Raw genomic sequence first — 12,022 nt, forward strand, 5'->3', positions numbered from 1 at the left:
CGTATTTGCATCCAAAGAAGTAAATCGTCATTCTTCACTCTCTGAGATGCACAGGTGGAAGCGACTGTCACACGTAAAATATCTGTATGTTAGAGGCAGAGGGGATTTTTTTATATAGCTGCTAGGCCAGGGATCAATGAAAGGGCTGCAGTTTTAAATACTTAAAAAAAACCCCAAAAAACCCACAAACAAAAAAGACTAAGGGAACAGGCAATGCTTCAAATTGTTATTATCAGTAAGAAGAAGCTTGATGATGACTTTTAAATTTTAAAAGTTAGAAGTAGTTGATAAAGTTTTGAGAGTGATCAATCAATAACTGACAATAGGATAACTTCAGTTCTACCTTTGTGTTTTCAGAAGAAATAAATATCACAGCATCGAGGGTCTTCAACAGATTTAGGTCACAAAAAGGAAGAAGGGAATGGGGTTTTCCTTATGGTTATGAAGTAAGCTCAGCCCCACCCCACCGCCCAAAACTGGAAAGCAAGACATATTCCTAGATACGCAGCTTATTTATAAGATACCAAGGCAAAGCTTAGCCTAGCATATACGTAGGGACAAAGATGTTATCAGTCTCCAGAATAACTCAGTTGTTTAATATCCCAGTGGCTGTGATATTTTGTAGTTGGCTTAACCAATACATCCTATTAATTTAGCTCTCTGAGGCCACTTTGAATAACAAATCCTCTCAGTGAGATTTTTAAAATTCTGGATGTAACGTTAATGGAAATCATCGTTGCATACAATTCCTCTGAAATGGTTCAAGATACTGAAATATTAGAGTATCACGGGAATTGACACTACATTGTCTGCTCAATACAGCACTAATTTTACCCGTGGTCATTTTAACTCTGATAGAAGAAATGGAAAAGGTCTGAAGATGTATCAGAGGAAACTGTTAAAGAGGTGGATGATGAAAAGATGTTGCAAGGGTGTAGGTACTGTTCCTGGGGTATAAGGCAGACTGACTTTCGTGCAAACGCAGAGACCAAGTGAAATTTTTGAGCTTCTGTGTAAATGTCAGTCTCTGCTATAAGTGTCAGAAACCAGAGTTAGTAATTCTGCATTCTTCTCAGATTCTGAAGATCAAAATGATCTAATATAATGGGGACAAAATATTGTAGGCAGGAATATTGAATTCCCTGACAATGAAAACTCTTTCTTAGTTTTGTCCGTTATTTCAGGCTATCTCCATTCAGAATGGCTTTTAAGGCAGAGAATAACTGAACGTTTTGATGCTCCAATAACATCAGTGCAAACTGTTTGCGGAGAAAAAAAAAATTATTTAGAAAACATATAGGTGTCTCTTCCTTTAACACATCTCTTACTGCTTTTGTACTGGCAAACTTGATTAGATTATTAAAGAATTGTGCATATTACATGTTTACTTTTGCATAGTATATAAGAAAAATGCATTAATATATAGTAACATGGCAAATATGTCTGTTGCCTTTGAACTGAAGGCAGATGGTTCCTGCTACCTTGGAGGTTCCCACTCATGTTCTGTCATTGCAATTACAAAATTTAAGATAAGGGCTCCCAAATAAATCTTAAGATAAAGGTTCCCAAATAAAGTGGTGGTATGACTGATAAGGGAATTGACTAACAATTAAAGGAATGAAATACAATGAAGACCATTTATCACAGTCTTAAGGAAAGCAGAACCAGTCTAATATTTTTGGGGGCAGAATTACATACTTGGTTGATTAAAATGATACTATTGATACAGTACACTTAAGGTATTTGACTTGTTGCTACTGGAAGGTGTTTGACTTGTTACTGGATGATTCTTAAAGACAGCAGAGCAATACGTACTCAGAAATGGCAAACAGCATGTGGATGCAGAATTGCTGTAGTTGTCTTAGACCTGTCTTACAAAAGTATTTTACAAACTTTATTTATTGTGTCTAGTTCTGCTGTCCTGATTGCAGATCAATGTTGAATAAATAGAGAGGGTTAAAAAAAATCTGAGAATTTAATGGCAGAAAGAACGTTTCTTACAGTGTCAGGCTGCCGGAGACCGGACTGTCCTCAGCCTTCCCCAGTGAGCTGTTCTTGCCTCAAATTACGAATGGGAGGAGAAGTAATCTGGGGGAAAATGTCTGAGGTTGGTTGCTAATGAGGAGAAGGGCTGAGGAATCTGCAACCCTGTACTAAAAACATCTACTGTGGCAAATGCTTGGTGTCCCCTGCCAAGCAAGGGGTTGAGGCAGTCTGCAGCTGCCCTTCCTCAGCCAGCTCCGTGGCTGTGTGTGCTCCAAGCCATGAAAAAGTGAAAGCATTGATGGAAGTCATCTGAAATCTAACAAAGTTTTGAAAAAAAGGTCCTTTCATTCCTTCAACAGGGGAGAAAATTTTAAACCTTATAAATTCTTAAATAAAGTTTGTAAAATACTTTTGTAAGACAGGTCTAAGACAACTACAGCAATTTATTGCAGTTAAATGGAACATATTCTTGGATTCCTGCGTTACAAATAGGTAAGGTCAGGACCCCCAAATGTACAATTTGTCATCAAACTTAGTGAATCTAACAATGACTTATTTCATTCTGGTTTACCACTTCAGATCATTAGGGTAACATTCAACAGTCATTTCAACTTTTCATATACAAATTGAGCCCAGTAGAAGAAGTTACAATCCAGTGGTCCAGAACATTTTAAGAGGTACTGCAAATGAACTTGAGTTTGGAAACTGCGGTTAATCTTAAAGACATTTAAAGTGTAATCTCTCTGAAAAAGATCTGCAGATTTAAGGAATGTGGAAAGAAACCTTTTAACTGACTCCACCCTCAAAGCTGTAAGTGCCGGTGGGCATGACAGAGTGACTTAGAAAGCATTTCTAAAAATCTTGTTAAAGGAATTATTTCAGGCATTGGGCCTAGTTCTCTCCTTCTGGAGTTTTCTGTGGCAGCATAACTAAGACCGTGTAGCTTTCCATGTTTCTTTCAATTAATGTTTAACAGATGAAATAAATATACCAGGAATGGTTTAGATACTATTAATCCTGCTCTAGAGCAGAGGATGGCCTGGATGACTCCTGTTGACTCCAGTCCATTCCCTCTCATACTACAGTACCCTTATTTCACACACACACACACAGCCTGTGGTTTTGTTGTTTTTTTTTTTTTAACCTCAGGAGCTCTGTAGAAGCTGGAAGCGTACAGAAAGGACTGGAGGCTAGTTCCTCGGGCTTCCTGAATAAAATCCTAAAATATGTACTAAAGTGTCTGGGCAGTAGATGGGAGTAGTTACTGCCTCAGAGTGAGGTTCATCATAGCTTCCTGCTGTGAAAGGACACATGTAGAACAGCAATAGCAATGTTGAAGAAGGGTGCAGCTCTTAATTTCCGACTATTTCTGGCGTGCAGGCGCATTAACTGCTTTCATGGGAAACTGCCTGAAACACCTCCTAAAATCAGGCAACCCGTTGATTTCTGTGTAAATTGCACACAGGGATGAGTCATTCCTTTAAAGCACTGCAGGAAACATCAATGGTATTGGCCTGGCTTTCTTAACAATTGTAAGAAAAGTTTAGAGCACTCATCAAGGATGTGAGGAACTCGGATGCACCTTCTTGTACCTCCGATGGTTCTAGTTATCTTGCCCTGCTTGCAGGGACATGGATTCATCACAATTTGAATCAGTATCGTGACTTGATTTAAGTGTGTTTTACCTTCCCATATTTTTTACCTATTTTATCCAATGTAGATTTAATGTAAGATATTGCAGAATGGGATACATGAAACAGAGTGACCCACTCACAGTCATACAGTTTTCTCTTCCTTTCTGTGATGCTTTGTAGAGCGTCAAAGTCCTGAACACAGAGAGGGTATGAGGCAGGGTCCACATGGGATATACACCCTGCAGCTTTGTTCATCTGGGTGGCTGCAAGTCTACTGCGTGTTCCTGCAGATGGGTGTTGCACCAGATTGTGCTAATAGAAACGGGAGGGAGAGGCTGTAGTTTTCATTACCTCCCACACAGTAAATAAGCAGAGTGTATGATATAATCCCTGGATATGTAAAAATGTGTAGATATAATGGCTCATAAAGAAGATAGATTGTTCTTGTTGGTTTATTAGAGTTCCTATTGAAGCTGTTGCTGGGATATGGGCTGCTTCTGTCCTTAGGTCAGAAGGGTAGTTACCATCACCTGTCTCTTCATGAGCTTACTATAGTTCATGTGAAATGAATTACTTAGTGATACCTGTGTTCAGAATGGCTTCATTTCATGCATGTGTAGGGGACTTGTACTCTCTACAATCTCTGCTTGGATTTTACATGAGCCATCAATGTGCCCTTGCTGCAAAGAGGGTGAATGGTATCTTGGTCTGCATTAGCCAAAGCGTTGCCAGCAAGTTGAGGGATGCGATCGTTCCTCTCTACTCAGCACTGGTGAGGCCACGCTTGGAGTACTGGGTCCAGCTCTGGGCTCTCCAGTACAAAAGAGACATGAACATACTGAAGAGAGTCCAATGAAGGGCTACTAAGATGATGAAGGGGCTAGAGCATCTCTCCTATGAGGAAAAGCTGAGAGAGTTGGGACTGTTCAGCCTGGAGAAGAGAAGGCTCAGGGGGATCTTTTAAATGTATATAAATACCTGACGAGAGGTTATAAAGGGGACAGAGCCAGGCTCTTTTCAGTGGTACCCAATGACAGGACCCGAGGCAATGGGCACAACCTGAAACACAGGAGGTTCCCTCTGAACATCAGGAAACACTTTTCTTCTGTGAGGGTGACCAAGCACTGGCATGGGTTGCCCAGAAAGGTTCTGGAGTCTCCAGCCTTGAAGATATTCAAAAGCCGCCTGGACATGGTCCTGGGCAACCAGCTCTAGGTGGCCCTGCTTGAGCAGGGGGGTTGGACAAGGTGACCTCCAGAGGTCCCTTCCAACCTCAATCATGATTCTGTGATTCTGTGATTTCTGGGCTGATTTACTGTAATATTAAGATTAAAGTGGTCGTATCTCAAACGAGTTATTCCAGGCCCCCTTTGAGTCAGTGGAGAAAAAAAAAAAAGAAAAAAAGTAATTGCGCTTTTAAGGTGTGATTCATTGCATACTGAAGTAGTCATCCAAAAATAGATCAGACGGACTGTGCCATAAAAGTGCCAATATGACTGTAAAGGAAACCTGAAGTGACCAGCTTAATTGGAGACAGCTACCCTGCAGCTGTCTAGCGTTAGGTAAGATGAATCCCAGCCAAAGATTTAATGGACAAGGTGTACTATATACTCTGTACGGCTGCCCAGCACGCTGCTGACAATTGATCGTTTAGGTGCAATGGATAACGTCCTGCCCAGCTGGGGAGGCTGGGCAGGATGAGGATCTGAACCAGCGGGTGAGGTACTCCATTGCTGTTCAAAATGTTTTTCTTCAGCGGTAAATGGGCAGTGAGGTCTCAGAAGGACTCAGCTCTGAGGCAGCTGCTGAAATTGTTTCTCGGTGTATAGTGAGACATGCAGCCAGTTCTAAAAGGCTGTTTTTAGATCATGGACATATCTGCCAGCACAGATAAGGAGCTGCCTGCCAATTCCAAACATACACACACATTGACTCAATCACATACAAACATAAACAAGCAAATAAACAACCTCCCCCTCCCATAAACTAATCAAGCTTTTTCTCCTTCAGATCGAAAACGAAGAAAGAAACAGCCTGCTATTGTTTTGGTTTGTTTTTTTTCTTCTTTTCTGTTTTTAAAAACAAGGAGGGGCTCAGATACTGTATTGAAGCTGGAGCTATTTAGATACATAAACCAAATATGCAGATTTAGTAGTTAGTTTAGCCCTATCTATCTGGAAGATAAATGGAAATAAACTCATAAAACTTTTGCCAGCTTTGTTAAATGGGATTGGAATCCATCCATTATGTGGGGGCCTTCAATCTTCACACTATGAATCAACAAAATCAATGAATGTTGGGCTTAATTGGCCAAATTGATTGTACATTAAAACTGATTTAATGACTTCATTGTCACTATAGTAGGGATAAATTTGGCTAAGTCACTTTGATTTTAAAATGCCAGTTTTCTATAGAAATTTAGGAGTTTTGGAAGGAGTTGGGGAATGACCTTGTTTAAGATTCAGAATAATGATTGTTTTGGCTTCATAAGCCTGGCCCTGTTTTCCCTGCCTTGAAACTTTCTGTCTTCTATTGAGCAATCTTCAGAATTTAATTTGATTGAAGAAAAAGTGCTCTGACACTTTCTTTGAGTATTCAAGTAGTGGATAACATGAATTTTTAAGCTGACATAACAAGTCTTAATGTGGCTTCTGATTCATTCCTGACATAGCCAGGCATAATACTGGAGATGTGAGAGTATTTGGAAGATAGCACTGCTGGAGAATGTGCCATAAATATAAAAGAGAATAATTAAATTAGATCCTCTCAGGATGAACATGCTAAACTGAGACCAGAGTGCATGTACAGTATATTAAAAATAAATACTTGTACTGCACAGGCAGTTATTCAGCTGTCATTTGAATTCAGTAAAACTTTTCATGCAAACTAATTTCAGTGAAGCTACTCATGAGAATAAGTTACTCTTATGCAGAAACGGGTTCACGGAGTCACTGACTTGTTTCTGACCTGAAGCCAGGTAGGTGGAATAAGACTGACACCAGCCATTTTATTTCTTTTATTTGTGGTTCAGTGGCTGAGTCGGGTGGCTGGAGTTCTCTTTTTACTTCTGATGTAGCATTGAAAAAGCCATTTCACCATTGTGTGCCACACTTCCCTTAGTTACAGGTATGAATAGGAGTGCATAACCATCTTTGAAAAGAGCTTTGAGATTTGTAGACTAGAGCATGAAAGTGAAAAGTAGTTTTATTATTTTCACTGTCAGAATTCAACAAACTCAGGTTTGTCCTCTTTTGCAGTACTTACACAAAGCGCTGTCCAACTGGTATTTTGGAGGTTATAAGCACGTATCCTATAACGCTGAAAAATAACATTATTTAAGATGAGTTAAATGGCATTATGCTAAGCAGCACATCAGAAGTAATTAAATTTTATCTCAATTTTATCCCAATGGTGGGAGATGACAGTAAGGCAACTGTATCCCTCTGTCCGGGCTTGATTCAGTCACTATCACATAGGCTCCTAGTGCCATTTGAGGTGAAAGAGGGTACCTAAGACCCCTGCCTGGGGCTGGCAGATATGGTTAAAACTGGGAGAGAAATATGCCCTTCTGGAGTGGTAGCTGAGAGCCATTAGGATACCCTGGGAACTAGCTAGAGCTAGGTGTCTGCCTGAGTGATTGAACTGAGCTCTCCCAGTCTAATCTGGGTTGTGTTGAACCGCTCTTCAGGCTCCATTGACTGTATTGACTAGATCGCTATTGATTATAATGGAAAAACATCTAGCTCATGTGAAGTTGTCTAAATTTGGGCATGTTAGTCCTGAACTGAATCCTACCTTTTTTTCTCTCCCCCCTCCCCCCCCCCAATTTTGGACACAATAGAATAGAATTTAATATTTCAATTAGTAGGGACCTACAACAATCATCTAATCCAACTGCCTGACCACTTCAGGGCTGACCAAAAGTTAAAGCATTATTCTAACCTGCAAGTAATCCTTTTCTAAAATATACCTCATTTTCTTTTATAGCAGATTCTATGTGCTTTTCTTTTTCCTGAAGATTTTTCTCCTTTAATAAAGAACAATTAGACATAACTTTCCAAACTGATGTTTCCAAACATCGCTTTCTGCTATAGCAAAGTGAACCGCATCAGTGGCTGTCAGGGAAAGCAAATATGGCAAAAAGAGTCTGTTTGACTGAAAATTCATTTACTGCTCTGCATACACTGAAACTGTGCAGTGCAAAAAGGCCACAAAATATTAGATGTACTTGTGTATGAAGTTAGTATAGTATCGGGTTTGAATAAAATATGACTTGTAACAAATGCGAATATGGTGCTAGGCAGATAATGCAGTGTTATAAAAACCCTCAGGACACATCTCTGGTTCATCTGTCTGGAAATGAGGAGAGGTGGTAGAAACAGTCTTCTCCTTGCTCTCCTTCAGCACTGTCCAGATTGATACTGGGATATTGGAAGTAGGAGTCCCTCTGGAGACCTAAAAGTTCTGTTGCAATAAAATTTTGTGACGAATGTTTTCTGGAGTAAACTGACTTCATCTTTCTCTTGGTCCCAGCACTTCCTAGCATGGGAAGTCAGTGGAATATTTTCTGCTCTGGTGCTAGATAATGCCAGTGGAAATTTATTGGGTAAGGACTGCAGGATCTTGTGCATAATGAACTCAACAAATCTCTACAGGAGCATGCCCTGTAATCCACTAGAGGTGTTCAGGAAGGCCTGCTTGGCATGAAATGAAGTTGTTGGAAAAGCCTTTTTCTTGTGCAGTGGGTCCTTGGAGTTTAAATGTGTTACCTCATCACCTTCCAAAATGGCCAAAGCACACGTATGGTAAAGTGTCTTCTTTTTTTTTAAAAAAACCTGAAGTTTCTTTATCAGGTACTGTGCTGGGAGGAATTTTTAATTGCATGCATTTGTGATATATGCAAATAAGATGCATCTGAATAAATAAAGCAGTTAAATGCTTAGTTTAGTGTCGTTAAAGCTATTATTTTAAGGGTAAGATGTAGAATTTTATAGCTAACTGGATTTGTAATAGAAGTTAGGATTTTTCAAAGGCATCTCTGCAATTTGGCTACCATGTTTTCAAAGTTCCATAAAAAAATCTCAGCCTTTATTTACTAACATGACTTAAAGTAACTTCCAAAGTGTTGCCTGTGTTTCCTTCCCTGCTAGCAGCCAAGGAAACATTCACCACCAAGCCTGAACTTTGGAAGTCCGTGCTGCTACTACGTGCCCTGTAACGCAGTTCACGTGGATGGACAGAGCCATTGCATCTCCATCACCGTCTCCACCAATGTTGATGCACCAGCTGCAATAATATTTCAAGTCAATCCCTGATTAGTTAGGGGAAGGTCAGCTATTTCTGACTGGCCTTGCCCAGACAGAGAAACAGAATGAAGCTCTGCCATCAGTGTCCTAAAATAGAAAGCCCTTTTCATCTGTCAGGCTTCAGTCAGCCACATGGAACACAAATTAGGAGACACAAATCGACTCACGGGGCATTGGGAAACACAGGCAGAAAGTCAAGTGAAGAGAAACTTCTTCAGATATGAGCTATATTCTCCAAACAGCTTTTTAGTCACTTTCCCAAAAATTTTATTTATTTTACTGCTTCTTCTTAAGTAATTAAAAAAAGTAGTTCCTTTTTTTTTGTTGTTGAAGATAACCGATAATGAAACTGAGTGTGGGGATATTTTTTGGAGGCTTCTTTGCGGCTCTAGGGGTTTTGCTTTTTTTGGTGGCATTTGGAACTGATTATTGGCTTCTTGCTACAGAAATAGGAAGGTGTTCGAAAGCACCTGAAGATGCTGGGGTTAGTATGGACATTTTTGTTTATAATGAGAATTATATATTTAGGTTTCTTGGATGTGTTTATTTTTTAAGAATTTACTTCTGTATGAACTTTTGAATATACTCATTTTGACCTTCTGGAGGCTTACAAGCCTGCTTCAAAACCTCTTTTAACCAGTTGTAATCAACTCTAAAATGTATTTGTCTTTTGTTATACTACTTTTGCAATATGACATTTTTTCAAAGGAAGTATAACTGTTTAGATATGCTATAGCTAACCTATATTCAGACAGGCTGTGTTTCGTTATGGTGGTAGTGTTTTTTACCTCAACATCTAATTTCAGTTGAACTTGATTCTTTCAGCCATTTAAAAATTGTATGATAATGGCTTCTTTCCCCCCACCCCGTAGGGAGAGAAGGCCACTTTCCATCATGAAGGTTTCTTCTGGAGGTGCTGGTTTAGTGGAAATGTAGGAGAGAATAATGCCAGCATGTGGAATTTCTGGTATAGTAAGTAACTTTTTACTTTTACATTATCTACAGTAGTTTGTTCTCAAAATTGTTGTGTTTTTTTTTTTTTCCATCTTATGAATCACTGGATTTCATATGGCTTCCTTGGTGATCAGGTTCTTCAGTTACCTTAAAATAAATTCTTGACAAACATTTTTGTAATCTGTACTATAGGAAACCCAGAGACAAAATCATACATGTTTATCAACTTACGCTGTGAGTGTTATGGCTGTCCTCTTAACCCAAGACCATCCTTATCAGGACAGTCTCTTGCCACTTATTGTTAAGTAGACTGTTTATTTCGGTAACGTAGGGGAAAAGAGCTTAGTAGTTAGAATGGTCCATTAATTTTTGCTTGGAGAGTTTCTCCAGCTAGTTCTGTGAATGGGTTAAGGAAGGCATGGGCAATTCCACTGTGAAAGTGGTGTAGGACACATCATCTCCAGAAGCATCCCTCTACTAAAGTCACAGATGACCCTTTGCTTTCTTTCACTACATGCCAGGATTCTGGAAGATCAGATAGTATTTTACAACTAAAATCTCCCATGAAGAAGAGGTCAAGCAAAAATTCTTTTCCTGTCTTTGATCCTACCTCTGAGGCACAGACCTCCCTCTCCTTACTGCAAGATTTCCACAATCCTTGTGAAAAGCAGATGCCATCATACAAATTTGACTTCAATAACCCATATTTTGCTAAATATGTTGCTTGGTCTTAGGTGGCAAATATAATATTCACTGCAGTTAATTTCCCCTTGTTATTTATCTGGAGTATTCTGCGGTCAGGAATCTGAAATTTAAATGTGGTTTAAGCTATAGTCAGCCTTTATCTTTCACAAGGAAGAAGGTGATGTTTTTATAAACATTTAATATGAAGAGTGAAATAACCCTTCTCTGGGGATATTGATTCCATAGACTAAACTCATATTTGTTGAGACAGTAAACTTTCCGAAGATGCTTGATATTTTTCATTGTTCTTTCACAAGAGAAAAAGTAATTTCCTGGGGTTTTTTTCCTTTTTTTTTTTTTTGGTGGGACATGCAATAATGAGACAAACATAATTAACTCTCACAAGAGAAAGGTGCATATGCATATAAAAGCATACATATGCACTGCATATAAATTGCAGCGTGCCAGATCCTTGCCTTCAGCAAGGCTGCTTTACTGTTCCCATAGTACAAATCTATGTTGCCCTTTAAGGAATATCCTTCACTGGGTAACAAGGCTGGTATCTTACCGAAGCAAAATCCACTGTAAAGCTATTGCCTGGGAAAGGACCTGGAATCTTGACCTACGAAACTCAGTTTGCGCATTTAAACAACAGGCTTAAAATATTTTATTGTTAAGGCAGTAAAATACTAATCTTTAGCTTTCTTTCACTTTTAGCTAACCAGTCACCTTCTAAGAATTGTACACATGCTTACCTGTCCCCATTTCCTCTTATCCGAGATGAACACAATTCAACCTCCTATGACTCTGCAATCAGTAAGTATTTTTTTGGCTGCAAATGGACACAATGCCTGTAGTTTCAAGAAAACAATTTGGATGCTTCAATATAAAACAGCCTTATTGTTCCGCACAGTTTAATTAATAGAGTTTTCGTGTTTCATACTTCTCATAATTTTACAACATATTTAAGCCACTCTCTAGCAAAGCACTTAAAGGAATGCTTAGCTTTAAGCATGATGGCAGAATGGAAGTAGTTTCTAAAAAAGGAGACATTTGCTTTTTTAGTGCTTTTTTATCCAACATAAAAAGTATCTTGGGCTGAATGCATTAAACAAGTACTTCTTCTCATGTATTCCAATAAAACTGTTTTTTTTGTTAAATAAATAACCACATGTGAAAATATATTGCATTTTTACTTTAAGAGGAGGGAGGAGAGGGGCCTTGATACTGTCTAAGTTTATTCAGCTAACTCAGATATACTGCACCGACCGCTGGATGCGCCATCTTCTCTCCATTGATACTATAGGGAACTGAGGCACTGAAATTACTCCCAACAGTGTGTGCCATACATGAATAATGTAGCCTAAGATTGTAGCAATGGGTAGTTTTGTTCTGTGAACTAAGCTCTTTTTATATATGTATATATTATCTATAATAGTTCAAAATCCTTCTATGTTA

General features: G+C 39.0%; 1 protein-coding gene across 2 annotated transcripts in view; it reads left to right on the top strand.

The window, feature by feature from the left end:
- The window catches only part of TMEM182 (transmembrane protein 182), a 38,894-nt gene that overhangs the window by 8,649 nt on the left and 18,223 nt on the right, over positions 1-12,022 (top strand). The window contains exons 1-3 of one of the 2 annotated variants that reach the window (XM_009472596.2): positions 8,859-9,410; positions 9,799-9,898; positions 11,282-11,380. In XM_009472596.2, the coding sequence (XP_009470871.1) occupies positions 9,270-9,410; positions 9,799-9,898; positions 11,282-11,380 (340 nt within the window). In that variant the 5' untranslated portion in view covers positions 8,859-9,269. Of the gene's footprint in view, positions 1-8,858; positions 9,411-9,798; positions 9,899-11,281; positions 11,381-12,022 lie in introns of those variants that run through there. The other variant, XM_087759579.1, reaches the window with a different exon arrangement.

The sequence above is a fragment of the Nipponia nippon genome, unplaced genomic scaffold, assembly GCF_047370975.1.
Source record: "Nipponia nippon isolate SJK-2023a ecotype South Korea unplaced genomic scaffold, ASM4737097v1 scaffold_2, whole genome shotgun sequence".
Lineage (NCBI taxonomy): Eukaryota > Metazoa > Chordata > Aves > Pelecaniformes > Threskiornithidae > Nipponia > Nipponia nippon.